General features: G+C 37.0%; 1 protein-coding gene across 4 annotated transcripts in view; it reads left to right on the top strand.

Moving 5' to 3' along the window:
- The first annotated feature begins 2,586 nt into the window (after window positions 1–2,586).
- The window catches only part of trip10a (thyroid hormone receptor interactor 10a), an 18,145-nt gene continuing 4,218 nt past the window's right edge, over window positions 2,587–16,513 (top strand). Inside the window, exons 1-11 of one of the 4 annotated variants that reach the window (XM_024272559.2) lie at window positions 2,587–2,987; window positions 7,564–7,679; window positions 8,150–8,206; window positions 8,529–8,676; window positions 9,467–9,529; window positions 10,630–10,734; window positions 10,840–10,968; window positions 11,300–11,446; window positions 11,541–11,729; window positions 14,337–14,501; window positions 14,743–14,766. In XM_024272559.2, coding sequence (XP_024128327.1) covers window positions 2,964–2,987; window positions 7,564–7,679; window positions 8,150–8,206; window positions 8,529–8,676; window positions 9,467–9,529; window positions 10,630–10,734; window positions 10,840–10,968; window positions 11,300–11,446; window positions 11,541–11,729; window positions 14,337–14,501; window positions 14,743–14,766 — 1,167 coding nt within the window. In that variant the 5' untranslated portion in view covers window positions 2,587–2,963. The remainder of the gene's footprint in view (window positions 2,988–7,563; window positions 7,680–8,149; window positions 8,207–8,528; window positions 8,677–9,466; window positions 9,530–10,629; window positions 10,735–10,839; window positions 10,969–11,299; window positions 11,447–11,540; window positions 11,730–14,336; window positions 14,502–14,742; window positions 14,767–16,513) is intronic. The other 3 variants (XM_024272560.2, XM_024272561.2, XM_024272563.2) reach the window with 3 other exon arrangements.

Consider the following 16,513-nt stretch of genomic DNA (forward strand, 5'->3'; position numbering starts at 1 on the left):
CTTATCGTGAAAGGATATATAGTTGTTCTGAATACGTGTTGTTTTAAGTTTTATCTGGACAAAGTACAGAAAGTATTCTGAAAAAATCAACACAAATCAGACTATAAGTTGATATGGCGATGAGGAATCTTCATCTTCATTTGGCTGTGGAGATACTGAACAATCAGAGCAAAAGCAAAAAAGTTTTTTTATTAATCCAAATCTCATTAGTTTTCAGTGTTAAAAGATGATCAACAATCTCCCATTAATTTATGGATAGGAAATTAATACAAAATAAGAGAAAAGTTTTTGTTAATAGCTTCATCTTCAAAAGTGAATTAAATTAAAATACTCTCGTTTGCAAACATCTGGTGTCATTGATACCAGAGTCACGGACATCTGATGCTTTGACTGGAGGTGTCACGTAGAGCTGCTGCCCCCAAAATATTTTTGCCAACAGTTCCAGGCATGTGACAGTGAAGGAGGGCAAGTCTCTTCTAGTGCTACAGCTTTGACTAGGGCTGGGAATCACTGGGTACCTCACGATACGATACGATACGCGATACATGGTTCACGATATCGATAATATCGCGATACTGCGATAATTGGTAAAAATCCTCTCTAATAACTAGCATTATATAGAAGAACGTGTTTTTTTGTGAAAATATATCCCCATTCATATTTTTTAGCTTAAACACAATCATAATAAACAACTTTTCTTATTTTGTGCAACAAATTATAGACACTTTTGTGCAGCATTGTTAAAATCAGTAAGACTATGTCTTTGACAAGCATTGACAACAACCAAATTAGAATTATCAGTCAAATTTAATGTTAACAATAGTAAACATGATCAGCATTGCCACTATTTAGGGCAGAATTGTTGTAAACAACAGAACAAAAATTAAATAAATCAAGTGACAACAGCTATCTACCTCAAAAAGAACATCACACCAAAGGATGATGAATATAATGTTTTACAGCCTCTCTCAAAATTGACCGAATTTTTCGTGCACTTTTCCTTTACTAGAAAAGGGCTGAGCATCCAAAAATAAAGGCTGATTTACTCAGACTGTTACTTGAGATTATTTTTCCAATTTTTATTTATTTTCCATTTGGTCAGTCAGCAGTCAATAGGTAAAAACCTTAAAACACACACAATAATGGCAAATATAATTTTAAGTGCTTCAATTAATTAGCAACCTCCCTAATTTTACAGTGAATTCATGTACTATATTTTAATTACATTTAAATTTAAGTTCATACATCAAATCCTGCTTTTTTTGTTTAAAAAAATATTTAAATTAACATTAGCAACAAGTGATTACATTGTTTGAAAACGTCACATTATAAATTTACCAAAGTTACACCGTACAGCAGCAGGTTAAACATTGAAGTGCATGAAAGCGAAAATTCCGACGCTCCTTGAAGCATACACAGACAACTGCGTAGCACGCGCTCAGTTCCCACAGCAAACAGAAAGTAAGAGATCGCTGACATTCTAGCGCTCAGACAAAGTCACTTCTTACCGGGTGGATCTCCTACAGATGGAGGATAAATGCTGACAGGTAGGCATGCTTCACACACGCGCTACAGAGCCTGTATCTCACCGGTGCTTCTCCCGAATGAGCGCGTGCATCGCTATTAAAAGTCCGACGCAGCGTGCGCCCATAGTTCCGGCGCGCGACTCAGACGCTCAGCGCTACAGCCTCTTTAAATGAAAATATAATATCGATACTTGGTGAGAACCCATCGAGAATCGATCGCAGGACTAAATATCGCGATATATCGCAATATCGATATTTTGGCACACCCCTAGCTTTGACAGCAGCTACATTTTACACACTAACAGTAATGAGGGCCAATTAGGACTGTCAAGCTGAGAAAAACAAAACATAGTTTAAAAGTTTGTAACTGTTTTTAACCAATCAGGAGTCAAAATTTCTTAAAATTTGAAGTTTCTCAGAATAATTTACAAAAATCTGTCAATGGAGTCAAACAAAATTGTGTTACTAAGAGTTCTCATCTTGGGGGAAAAAAATCTACACTGAAAAAAGTACAACATTGGATCAGTTAAAAAAAGTTCTGTAATTTGTTGCATTTAATGACGTTTGTTTTAATCAAATTGAGTCTTTGAGTTGAGTAAACCATCAACTCAAATGTTTATTTTGATGAAAACTAATAGTTTTAAATGTAACAAATTATATAACTTTTTTTTTATTGATCAAATGTTTTACTTTTTCAGTGTAGTCACTGTTTTGTAAAACATATTATTTTGCTACCGAAAACTTCCTTCATAGGATTATTTTTTTTTATTGGAAGATGGAAAATTAATTTTTTTTTCTTGAATCGAGTATTTTTTTATTTTCTTAAGATTCAGTTTTTACAGTGTGTGGTGTAGAAACCTTTGCGGAATTTTTAAATAAAAATAACTTAATTTTATTAAATTAGTGACTTGCGGCACATTACTGTCTTTTATTGATTGACTGATTGACTAATTGGTTGATCTAGTTTATTTTAAGCATAAATTGTGGACATCACAGGACAAAACACACAGATTTTTCAAACTCATAGCAGAAAAAATTAAATGTATAGATCAGAGACGCCCCTGACCCCCCTGTGTTCTGGACGCGCCCCTGCAGGGTGTCAGGATGTGGCACGGCGGGGCTTTGGTGCGCTGCCCCTTTAAGATTTAGGATTTGGGAGTGACGCGGACATGAGAGACAGTTTGTCCCTGTTTCCTTTGCTATGAAAAATATTTGGACTAACAAGCCCAACGACTGCCAGCCCAGGTTGATTACTTCATCTCGATGCGGGGTTTTTACGTGATTTGCAAGCGAAATCAAGCCCGCAGCGTGTAGCGTTTGAGGCCGACTCAGCGCGTCGGGATTAGAGCTTCTTTTACGGGGCCTTCCTGCGAGCTGCGGGGAGAACTTTGGAGAACTTCTTTGTACTCGGGAGATAGCTCTGCAAAGTAGCGGAACATGGACTGGGGCACGGAGCTTTGGGTGAGTCCATCAGCGAGTAAACTCAGAAAGTTAAAAAAATATAAATTTTTAAACAATAGTTGGAAGAAAGTTTAGAATTTGTGTCTAAAGTTTGCTCTTGAACGCATCTCGACTTTTAAATGTTTACTCCAGTAGAATCAAACTATTTATTTGTCCTGACTAAAGTTATGATATTTTCATCTTAAAGGCATCTTTATCTTAAACAAGACGCAGCAAACAAATATCCTTTATTTTGTGTAGTTTCCAATGCATGACAGCTTCCTTTATGTTAGTTTACATACAGATATCATCAGCTGATTTGCTGTTTCTTGGCAACATTCCACACCCCTGCATGTTGTGTACTGTTTTTTTTTTTTTTTTTATGAAAGGACATTTCTAGTCACCATCAGGATTGGCTCTGTTCAGAATGGAAGCATGCACAGGCTCTCTGTAAACCTGAACACTCTGAAGTGGAGCATTGCAGAGATGCAGGGTATAGGGGAGCTTTTGACCTCATTGCAGTCTCCCCGTAGGCCTCTTCCCTTGTCCCTTTTATCATCCTGTGCTGGTTGCTGCAACAGCCTAATTAGTTTTTGTCCTACTTTGATTCGTGGAAGCATCCCAGTGTTTATCAAACATTTTATTGTAAATAAAAAAGTTTTTTTTGTCTCTCTCTTCTCTACTTTGCTACTAGATTTAGTTGAAATTCTCTGCATGAAACCCAATAAGCTGTCAAATAAAAAGTGAATTGGTGTTTGTTGTAATCTCACCTGTCTGGTTGCTCAAAGCTCTGCTGCTCTAATTGGTTTGGTGAATGTTTGCCTCTTAAGTCAACCTGTGGAGCAAGTCAGGCCTTTAGCATCTGTCCCCTGATTGTAATCTGGTGGCTATTTTAAGCTTTGCAAGATCACTGCGTCTTCTTTGAGGGGGTGATGGTGGACATCCCTCCTGGGCGGCAGATCTGTCCCTTTAGTTCTGTGGGAAAGACGATGACTCAGGGTTTAACGTTCCCAGCAGCCTTGTCATCAAGCTACTTCCTGGGCTTCACATGTTTTGTGGCTTTCACTTGATGACATGGTGCGTTTAACGGGTTAAAATGCGACACAGGAAGAATTCTTAGGATTCTTCTTCTGTGACTCAGAGAAGCTAAACTAAGGAAAATTTTGTGCTGGTTTATGTTTTGAAACCACCAACAAATAACCTTTTCATTTAGGGTGCCTTATTTACACAAATATATGAGTTCTTTTTATGAAGATTTTCATTAAAAAGCCTTTGCATTTATTTAATAATGCATTTAATGGCTTTATTATCTTTGAGATTTGTATTTATTAGTTAATTTAAAATGCATCCTTTAGTTTCGTAATTGCTTAATGTAGTTTTAATAAGTTTTCTCCTATTCTTGATTTCTATATTAATAGAAAAGGAAGAAGCAAAACTGTATTTTTAAATAACACTGAAATGGTTCATTCTGGAAAAAACAGAATACTACGTGTTTAATCTTCAAAAATAGATCTGTTTAGCAGGTAAAAATAATTTATCTTAATTGTTTTTATATTAAAAGCATAAAAATAAATAAAGAAAAACTAAGCCTTGACTTGACATTTTCCTTCTGGAAGCCATATTTACCAGTAACAAGTTTCTGGTAGAAGCTGTGGCTTTTTCCTGCCTTAGAAGCAGAAGAAAAGAAAAAAAAAACAGCAACAACTGAATAAAAATGTGCAGAAATCATATGGATATAAAAGACTAAGATCTAAAAATGAGATCATGCTTTAAATTTGTACAAAATCCAATATTAAATTAAGAAATATCCTCTAAAATGAAAGAAAAAAAATCAAATTTTCACTAAATCTGTACAATTTAGAAACTTTGAGCAAATAATATAATGTTGTTTTTTGACTTCAAAATAAAAAAAGATACATATTTTAGTAATATAATGATTTATAAAAATAGTGTTTTTGAAAAAAAAAATCTTTGAAGGGAAACCTTGTTGATTGGAATCAATATTGTTGGTAGTATCATGGTTTGGGCCTCTGAATCCATGCCAGGTTATTTGGCTGTAAAAGATGAAGTAATACATTTTAAATTATGTAAATTGATTTTATAGGGAAAACAATCATTTATCAAGGTAGTGACTGTTTAAAAATGTTTCAATTCTAGGATTAAACTTTGAGCCTTGAACTGTGAGGCTCATCTCTTACAGAGCCTTAAACTCTGGATAAATACATTGTCTTTACCTTACATTCTAAACTTTCCATTTGGATAAACTGTATATGGTTGTTCAAAGTGATTTTTTCTAGTCTTCCTATCACCCCTGCTCTCTTTTTATTTCTTAACCAATAAAACTGTATTTTTCCCCCTATATCACTAAAGCGCACTAGATTTTTACATATCCATCCCCTCTTTAGTTTCCTCGATCCCAATTGGTCAAGGCCTAAGTCTACACTTTGTCATTCTGGCTTTGCAGAAGATTTTTATATAAAAAAAGAAAAAAAGAAGAGGCCTGTTTCCTCCTTTTTACTGTCACCAGCTGTGCTGCACATGGTCAGGATGGGGATCATTTAAATCCACTTTACTACAAACTGAATAATTGTGAATGTATATTTTTGACAGTATTTATATACTTTTCAGGCATAAATAATTCTGAACTAAAACTGAGTCGATTAGAGTGGAATGAATCATTTTCATCCAGTTGCTGAGACTGGGACTTTTCTAAAAGTTTGATATAGGGCCTATTGTTTCTTTAATAAACAGCTTGACCATGCTTTTTTTTTGGGAAACTTGTGGCATTTCTGCTGTAATCGAGATTAGTTTTCAATTTGTGTTGTACATTGTGAGACTGCAGACATTGTGTAAAGCCACAAGTCAAAATAAAGGAACAGCAAACTGCTTACACTATAAATTTAGCATTGGTCTAAATCAGACTGAGAACAGAACTATTACAGTTTCGCAGGGTGAGTTTAATGTACTCCAATGTAGTTATAAATAGTAAACAATTCTAATAAACTATTTTTCTTTAAGTGGTGAAATTTTTAAGTCTCAATGAAAACATCAAGTCATACAATCTAATTCCTTATATTAAACCTGCATCATCACCTTTTGACAACTGAAGCTCCTAGAATAACAACAAGGGATTATTAACTTTATCACTTGAAGATAACACTTAAAATCCCTGTCGCTTTCTAGGACATGGTTTCTGCAGAGCGGCAGGAGTTAATCAGAAGTTTGCCTCTGAGTTGTGGGATAAACCTGTGCTCATTTCCCATCATGCCTTTGTTTTACACTCTCTCCCACTAGCTTACAGACTCTCACAACCCTAAGCCAGCGTTAGCTGTGCAACAAAAATGATGAGCAGTGTCGGAGGTACTCTGGGTTGAAATAGTCAGTAATGCAGTTTTTATGTTAATTTTCTTTTTACTTTCTGTCCATCATGAGAAAAATGCTACAAGAACACGTTAAAAACATAATTTCTAATGGAATAAGTCCTTAAAAAATTCTAATTTGGACATTTTTACAAAATTAGAGAATAATCTTTAGAAGTCGAGAGGAAAAAACTGTAGATTTTTGCTTAAAGTTTTTTGTTTTCTAAATCTTTGTCACCAATAATTAAAATGATTCAGTGTGTGAAGCTAATTTATCATTAGTACTCTAAAGATGACTGAAAAAAAACTCAAATTAAAAAAATATATATAATTTAATCCCTATCATCACTGAAAAAATCTACATTTATTTTCATTTTTAAAAACACATTTTGCAACTCTAACTTTAAAAAAAGTAACTAAAACAAGTAGTTTGTTTTGCTCACACAATAACTCAAAATCACCAATTAAAACACACTTTTTAACAACTGTTTCTAAATGCAAAAATACAGACAAAACTGTGTTAAAGAGGTGATAGATGAATGGAGAGTGTATGGTGTAAAGACTGTTATCTCTGTTTATACTAAAAGCAAGAGCATGTGCACACTACACACTGAGGTGTTTCTCCAGCCTCTTTTGTCCTTGGCAGTGATAGAAAAAAAGAAAATATTGCATGTTTTACCTTACGTTGTTTATGTTTGAGACTTTGCTGCTTTTATCCCCTCTTAATCTCCAACACCTTTTCTTTGCTTGATCTCAGATTACAAATCTTTGGCTCACCTGAAAGGTGCGTTAAAAACAAGGCCTAACATGTTACATATCTGTCAGTAAAACCACCAGCCAGAAAAAGAACTTCTTCTATGTAGACGTGGCTGGGCTTGAGAGTATCAGGAGTAAGAGGAACAATGTTGAAGAAAAATCCTATCAGTTCTGTCATAGATTAAATTAATGACTGCAAATGGGTCATGTTTCTTTAAAATATCTCTTCAGTAAATACGTTATATTTGTAATCGACTGTAAGAAACCCTTTGGATGCCTATCCGTTATCGGTTAAATGACAAATATTTAATATTTACAGACTTTGACCAGCACGTTTTGGCGTGCAGGAAAAAGACCTTGTTTTGTTTGCTTTATGGTTTTCTATTAAAACGTCTTGTACCTGACCGGAGGAGCAACCTCAAGGTTAACGTGGTATTTTTGCCTGCTGCTGCTGACTTTGTTTCCCATGCTCCTTCCCCCAGGACCAATATGACATCATAGAGAAGCACACACAGTCTGGTCTGGAGCTGATGGATAAGTATGTAAAGTTTGTAAGGGAGAGAACAGAGATTGAGCAGAACTACGCCAAACAGCTGAGGTAGGCCTCGCTCTTGTTGCTTTTTTTTTTTTTTTTCTCCCTTTTTTTTCCTGCGCTGACTGTGCCAAATGCTAATGTGCAAGCCTGCTGCTCAAAAGCGGCTTGTGTTTGTATTTTTTTGTGTGCTCAAACGGGCTGTTTATGAAATGTTTGTTGGTCTCATGACTGTGCTGGGACAGAATCTGGTTTGTTTGTCTGAAACACTGGTCCAATTCTGCAGCAGCAGTGTCCTGGCTGTCTGGCTCTCTCCATCTTTTCTCCTTTCTCCAGTTGTGCAGAAGCACATCTGTTGTAGTGCTGAGCTTTGCTGGAGAGGAGAGGAAGTGGGAGCAGACTGCCACATGATCAAATGGATGTGGTCAAAAGGAGAGCAAAAGGAGGAAGAATGGCTGTTTTGATGTTGACTTTTAGTTTTAAAGCAGTTATTTATTCACTAAAAAGTCTTACTCATGCACTGTCACTCTCCACAGGAATCTTTCAAAGAAATATAACCAAAAACGAAGCAACAAAGATGAGCCAGAGTGCAGGTGAGTCATTTGAAAGTTTTGGGGTGATCAGTGATTTCCAAAAACCTCTCACACCCTCTCTGAGTAAACTAACTAAATAAACTGGAACAAATAAGATCCCGTTTAAAGCTGCCGGGAATCCTGCTGCTGTTGGCGTCGTCGGTGCATTGTGGTGGAACCGATGCTTGTGGCATAAATGCTCTCAGAGGGAGGCATGAATAAGGAAATCCCTTATCTTCTGATCCTCCACTCAGCTCTGTGTGTTTATCAGCGTATCAGTGTTCCGATCAGCATGTCCCTCTATCTCCACCCTTTCCTTCCCCCCTCTCCTCTCTAACCACAGGCTGTCCAGCCACCAGTCGTTTTTGAACATCTTGAATGAGATGAACGACTACGCGGGCCAGAGGGAGCTGATTGCAGAGAACCTGATGATAAACATCTGCATCGATCTCAACAAGTACCTGCAGGAGATCAAACAGGAGCGAAAGACGGTGAGCTGGATATGCAAATGAGCAGAGTACCTGCTCAAAGTTCATTTAGGTTCAGATGAACTGGTTTGGCAGTCTGTCCCTGTTCAGTTTGGTAACTTTTCCATGAAACTAGAAACTTTCCTTAAAGTCTATTGATCTATTTTAAAAGCGTTCCCAGTGGTCTTTTAATGATAATTATACCTGTTGGCGTAGAGCAAGCCAGACACCAGAAATCAAGGAGGAGCTTATGACCCTTTTTCCAAGTGACACTATTTGTTTGCTCCTAATTCACACTGATTTGAATGAATAAATACTCTGAAATTGTGATCTTAATAGTCTTTATATATGAACCCCATCATCCAAAAGGAAAAGTCACAAAAACATGTTAAAAAAATAAAATAATCAGAGTGGGTGTTTAAGCACCGGCGAAGTCGAAAGTTTAATTGATGAAACAACAACAACAACAAAAAAGGTTTTTAGTTTACAACACGTAAAAGGAGGAGTTTAAAGCATGGGAGGAGAGTGGAGGAGAAGTTTTTCTGTCTCCTTTGGGATCTTTGGTCCAACCGAGAAACTCTTTGTGTTTGTTAGGTTTGATTGCAAAACAGTGGAATTATGTTCAGCCCCCTGTTGACGACGTTAAGTCTCCGCGAGACACACTGCTGTTTGTCTTCCTGTCTGTTCTGCACCGTGGCTTGTGAAGAACATTGTTTGTTCTGTTTGCTCCTTGACAGGACTCACTCTCTGTGCGTCTCTTTCAATGTCATCGGACCCCGTTCTTCACTCTGTCTATTTTTATGAATGTTTGCAGTATTTAATGGAGGCCAAGAAGGCCCAGCAGAGTCTGGAAAGCACCTACAAGCAGCTGGACAATGTGAGTGCAGCCACAACTTAAAACACTGATCAGAGCACACATGAAGTGGGGTAAAAAAGTTTTTAGTCAGCCACTATTTATGCAAGTTCTCCCACTTAAGAAGATGAGAGAGGCCTGTCATTTTTAACATAGGTAGAGAGACAAAATGAGAAAAAAAAATCCAGAAAAATCACATTGTCTGATTTTTAAAGAATTTATTTGTAAATTATGGTGGGAAGTAAGTATTTGGTCAATAACAAACTCAATATTTTCTTATATACTCTTTGTTGGCAATGACAGCAGTCAAACATTTTCTGTAAGTCTTCATAAGGTTGCAGGATCCCCAGATCCAGGTAGATTATCAGTGGTATTGTTTGTCTCCCATTCCCTAATAATTCCTCCAACAGTTGGTTTCTTTCCACCAAGCTGCTTATTTATTATAGATTCAGTCTTCCCAGCCTGCTGGTGCAGGTCAACAATTTTGTTTCTGGTGTCCTAAGACAGCTCTTTGGTGGAGTTTGGAGTGTGACTGTTGGAGGTTGTGGACAGGTGTCTTTTATATCGATAATGAGTTCAAACGGGTAACGAGTGGAGGACAGAGGATCCTCCTACAGGAGAAGTTACATAGAAATCTGGCTTGTTTGTAGGTGACCAAATACATTTAAACACCACCATCATTTGCAAATAAATTCTTTAAAATTTGATTTTGTGGATTTTTATTTCTCTTTTTGTCTCTTATATACCTATGATGAAAGTTACAGGCCTCTCTTGTCTCTTTAAGTGGAAGAACTTGCACAATTAGTGGCAAATAAAATACTATATTTCTCCAAACTCAATGTTGTTAATAGAGTGAACGCCACAAGAAGCTCTGTGAGTGACTGGCCACACAGGTTGGGTGTTTCGTCATGTCGCTTTATTTGGTTATAGTAAAAGAAGCAGACGTAGAAACCAGTTTTGTTTTAACCTTGTTTTTAATCCATGAACTATTTTGATTAGAGATTTTTCTAATCCCAGAGTTGGAAGACTGTCATCTCATTCTATAAATGAGAAGAAAGTTTTCTCCTCTTTTATTTTAAAGTCATATCCTTTTTTATTTGACTGTATATCTCCCACCCCACCAGAGCAAAAAGCGCTTCGAGAGGGAATGGAGGGAAGCGGAACGAGCAGCGCAGCACGCGGAAAAGACGGACCAGGACATCAACGCCACCAAAGCCGACGTTGAAAAAGTATGAGCTGCAAACACGCATTTACATTACACAAAGTGGTTCATGTGATGCAAAACAAGAGCAGGGTCCCTTTTTCACCCGCATGTTTTCATTTGTGTGTTTTAGGCAAAACAGCAAGCTCATATGAAAGCACACATAGCAGAGGAGTGCAAGAACGACTACGCCGCTCAGCTCCAAAAATACAACAAGGAGCAGAACCAGTTCTATTTTAATGACATGCCCCTCATTTTCAATGTGAGTTTTCTTTGGCAATCTGTGCTTTCCAGGAGTGGTGTTTAAAAGTCTTTTTCCAACTCTAATTTCAGTTAGTTGTAGAGCAGTGCTTCACTGGGATTTTTTTATTTAGTTACTGTGGCAAAAAACAGAGAAAAAAGTACACTGGTGGCCTTCTAGATGGAGTCAAAGGTGTAAAGAAAGAAAACTGAATATTTCATCAGTAAATCGAGTAAAAAATGTTATTTTAAAGAAAAATAAAGCCACTTTTCGAAGTGTAGGAACTAAAAATACACTTAATTGTCTCATTTTTCTTAATTGCAGTTTGTGAAAACCGATTTTTCTTCTTTAGAAATTGCAGGATCTGGATGAGAGGCGAGCACGGAAGTTAGCCCAAGGCTACATCTTGTTCTCGGACACAGAGAAGCACGTGATGCCCATCATAGGCAAATGCCTGGAGGGCATTACTAAAGCCGGCTCCAATGTTAATGAGAAGAATGTGAGTTGTGTTAAAACGCTGATTATTGTGCTTTTCATGCATTTTTTCCCCCTAAGCTTTGAAAATAACCCTTTTATATTTGTGTTTAATTCAGGACTCCAGGATTGTAATAGAGCAGAATAAGTCGGGCTTTGAGCGACCTGGAGATCTGGAGTTTGAGGACTACAGTCAGGGGATCAATCGCGCCTCGTCCGACAGTAGCTTGGGAACACCTAAAGGCCCCATAGACATTCTGGGAAAGAACAGAAGCAAAAACTTTTGGCTTTTCAGCAGGAGGAGTAAGGTAAGGACAGTGGAATGTTTCACTAATGAGGGATTTTAGCCCAACACTGACAAGTTTGAATGGAGAACGTTGCACATATCCCAGCATTAATGATCCGAATTTTGAATCGGAAAATCCACTTTAGAGAGGGGTCATGTTTGTGATCTTGCAGCAACTGAAAACTATATATTTTTTGAACTCTAAAGCTTGGAAATGTTAACGCATGAATGGATTTCACAGTAAATGATGCATCCAGCACAGGACCTTTGCATGACTCTCTGGCTGTAGGTGACTAAACCTCGACTTCCGCCCCCTTCACATTTCTCCAGCGTGGTTCCAGTAGGTCAGCTGGCAGTTGGCATTCTGCTGCGCTTGTGCTTTTAACAGCACGGGACCCCGAACAACAGTCAATTTTCCTCTGCTGGCGTCCACAAACACACTGCATCCATTATGCTCCCCAGAACCCGGCGCTATGTGCCGAATCACAACGATGTCTCACTCACTTCACCAGGATAAATACGTCACGGGACCCAAATCAAACTGGTGGTACGAGCGGCTGAACACTAACCAGTTAATCGTCCTCTCCTCCGTTCTCTTTCTTTTCGGCATTGTTTTGCTTGTTCAGCACCTCTCCTTTCCTTGCATGCCCCGTTGGCCTCGCTCTGCTGTGCACTCTTCCTGTTCTTTCTTTGTGTGTGTGTGTCGCACAGCTCTGTGTCATCAGTCATGTTTTACCAATTAAGCGTTCGGAGCGGGAACAGAAGGCTAGCTGTCCCGGTGTAAGAACTCCCGGTTCACATGAGGTCCCTAAACTCCTCTATTAACTGCTCCCCTCTACTTACATCCTCATAACTCTCAAGACAAGTAGCACCAAAGTGGTTGATGCCCGCATAATAACGGTGCTGTACTTCACGTCCTCAGTGTTTACGTGTGGGACCTTGTTATACGGCACTTTTAGACGCTCAGTGTTGAAGGCTGTGAGCCAAACGCCTCCGTTTTCATTTAGCTAATAGGTCCCACTCCCACGCTCCCTTATAGGAGTCAAGTTAACCTTTTTTCTAACGCTGAACATTCATGAACCTCGAAAATCTATCTGCACGACTCCACTGTGGTAGATATGCAGGCTATTTATAACAACCGGACTGGTTTGTGAACTGAAGCATTATCTATGTAGGTCAGTCAGGATGGTGCCGCTTCACTCTGAACATGATTTTCCACACAGAGTCCCTATGATGGGTCAGCTAACTTTAGCTCGGACTCTTTAAATGTGTCATATTTTATGGACAGGTAAATCAATGCAGAGATCAAAAACGCACCGGATTTAATACTGACTTCATATTTTTATTTTATTGCGATGCAGTTAATTAAAAATTTAATCAAATCAGAAAAAAGTAGAAAAATCTAAAATTTGAATTTAAAACTTAATTTATTTTTGTAAATCAAAATTATAAACACATTTATTTTTGGTTGCTCATGCCGCCCTTTGCTTGAGTCTGACTGCAGGTGCTGGGCTGCTGTGGCCCCCATGTGGAGCCACGGCTGGTTGCTTTTGTGTAGTGTTTGGTTTTTGTGTGTGTGTGTGTGTGTGTGTTGCTGGTCATTCCATACAAAGTCACACAACTCTCCCAAAAATCAAGTGATGGATTCTTAGTCATTGTTTTTAACTACTAGATCAAAACTGACGAGTAGTTGACGTACCATTAAAAAAAAAAAAAAAAAAAAATCCAAATTTTAAATATTTAAAATTACTTTAAATCATAAGTGTTAGTAGGAAAATGTAAACTATTATTCTTGTGACCCTACATAAACTATAAACTTGATATGACTTATGTCTCAAACATTTTTAATATTTTAAGAAGCGTTTTTCTGATTTTTTTTTAATGAGCATACGTGAAAAAAAAGTAGGTAGGCAAACTTGATACTGATGACAGCTGTCAAATAACCTTCACAGTTTCAGTATTTATCCCCCATTTTTATGTATCGGAGCTTTCGTAGATTTTTTATTCGTCTTTTTTTTTTTTTTTGTCTCGGCTGGGAAATCACCTTTTATTCATTGTTGTTTTGTAGGAGCTCCTTCCAGACGCCCTTTAGGCTGCAGGAAGGAAGCAACAGTTTGTGACATAAATATCAACTATTTTAGGGAGCGCCCCACCATCAGACACAAGCAGGCTCTGGCAGTATAAAGCGGAGTGTTATGATCTGTTTATTTTGTCTTCTAAAAAAAAAAATAGGACAAAAAAAAAAATTCAAAGAAAAATTTAAGTAAAAAAATTGCTGCCATAAAATGTTAGCTCTTTGATTTTTGGATTCTAATTGTAAATTAGATGATTTGGGAGAATTAGGTGACTTAATGTGGGTTGACCACATTTTTTTTCTTGTTTTGTTCAACATGTTGCTTATAAAAGCCAGAGATGTGTGTTTCTTTCATGCTGTTGTGGCTCATGTGCTGGGTTTGCTGCAGTATTGTCCCAGGCACTGTGGTGCACTGAGGTGTTGACAGTGTCTTTTTCTTTCCCCTTGTTGTTGCTTTTTTTTTTTGTCCCCCCTCCCATCTCTCTGCTGCCCCTCTCCTCTGACCTACGCCTGCATACCTTACTCTCGGGTGCTGGTACTTTTGGTCTCGCTCAGTTCTCCTCCTCCACACTCACTCCTTTCTCCACACCACCGACCCCCTCACCCTCTAATGGATCAACTTCCCCCAAGTTTGGCCGGGACCCCCTGTCGTACTGTTTGAAGGAGATCAATAAGACAGTCAAACCCAGAATCTCTTCATTCCGGACACTCAGGAGATCGGTGAGTGACAAGGAGAGGATCAGGGTTCCCGGAGACCTCGCCTCCTGTGCTCGGGCGTCGTTGTGCCTCTGCAAGGATCACTGATTTCTTTAAATGTAATTTTCCTTGTATTGGTCTTAAACCATGTACAGCTTATGACAGAAAAGTGTGATTAAGTAAATGATGCTATAATTATAGGCTAGACACTTTTTTTGTGATATTTTTTACAAACTTGCTGTTTTTTTGCTTTTTTTTTCATCAGAAAGTGACTCCAGAAAAGGCCTTGGTAATGTGGACTGAAAAAAACAAATTGGTGTTGGGGTTTCATTTGTTTAAAACACAAAAATGGCCACTTTTCCTTTACACAGGCTCAACTTTTTTCCCCACTAGTATCTCAGAATAACCTGATGAAGCTTTTCCTGTCCAGTTTGTAATGAAAAGGTGGCCATCTGGTGGCGGAAGAGGGTACTGACACTTGGTCATGGAGTTTATTCTTTCATTATTATTTAGCAGTTGAGAAATTACATTCACACATGCAATTAAAGGCAAAATATGTGCATACTTAAATTAATGAATGTAGAATATTTTTCTGATATGGTAATACCAATTTGTCCACAAATAATATTTGTGGTTCCAAAAACAATTGTGAGCCACATGTAAAAAAAGATTTATAGCTACGAAAAATATTTTGTCTTAATATTTTTTCTAATTTTTACTTGTATTTTCTATGAGAAAGAAAGAAATACAGACACAAATGCAAGTTTTACACAAACCTATGAAAACAAATCAACCAATCAGCTCCTTTCTCCTGAACATCAAATTAAAAAATTCTACACTGATTAATAAAAATATTTTTTTTCTTAATTTTTATGACTAAAACATGGGATTTTTGTCTTCTGTCAGTCCAACATATCACCAAGAGAAACGCACTATAATTGATAATGTTCAAAAACAATTGTTCAATTATTTTTGTTCAATAATTATTGAAATGATTAAAAAATGAGTGTGATTTACTAAATTTTACTTCTGTTTCAACAGAAGCAAGCAAGACAGCTGCAAAGCACTAAAACTTGTTTTCAACATTTTTCTTTTGCTTGATGTCAGATGATCAAATGCCGTCTTTTGTCTTCCAGAAATAACTAAGATATAACTAGTTTTCCCAGCAAATAATGTGAAATAGAAATTGCATTTTTATTTTTAAGGTTACTGATGTCTTCCGATAAAATTGCAAATATATAATGAAGTTTGGGGGGAAAAAAAATTTAAATTCAATGTTTTGGTTCTACCAAACTAAATAGAGACATTTTCCAGGTACAATTACTATTTTACGGCAGGAATACCGAGTAACATGAAAACTGAATCTGATCTTTATGACACAATAAAGTTTTTTTTGTATAAAGATAATATAACATTTACTGATCAAGATTAGATAAAATTTCAGTGAAAAATTTGCTTTTTTTGGCCGTTTTTATAGGATAGCAAACTGACCTTTTTGCTTTTTTAATTAATGTTTGAATTAATGACTATATAACTTCCCATTTTTAATAAAATGCAGAAAATTAGATATATACACAGATCAAAGTAACATATCCTGGCAACTAGTAACAAAATAAAAACCTAAACCTCTAAAAGAGGGGTAAAATCCTTATGTGGTTGACTATAAACTTTAGATCTTAGGTTTTCTTGGCTTTTAGAGATACAAATAAATGTCTGTCAGCTCTTCTCTGTGAGTCTTTCTTCTTTTCCTCTGAATATGTTTCATCACAGCATCTGAGATCATCTCACACAGCCTCACTTTATATTATGTTTAAGCTTTTGAAAATTATCTCCGAGAAAAAATAGAAAATCAGTTTGAATTAATCTGTGAATTTTTAAAAATCTGATTTAGCTAGTGATAGGTGGAGTGATGATTGGGTGTGGACAGCAGAAAGGTGCTGATTGGTCAATTAGTTAGATAAAACATCAATTGTTTCTGAAGTGTTTCTTTTTTTTATTTTCACTAAAGGGCAAACTGGTTTTCCAAAAACACCAAA

The sequence above is a fragment of the Oryzias melastigma genome, linkage group LG8, assembly GCF_002922805.2.
Source record: "Oryzias melastigma strain HK-1 linkage group LG8, ASM292280v2, whole genome shotgun sequence".
Lineage (NCBI taxonomy): Eukaryota > Metazoa > Chordata > Actinopteri > Beloniformes > Adrianichthyidae > Oryzias > Oryzias melastigma.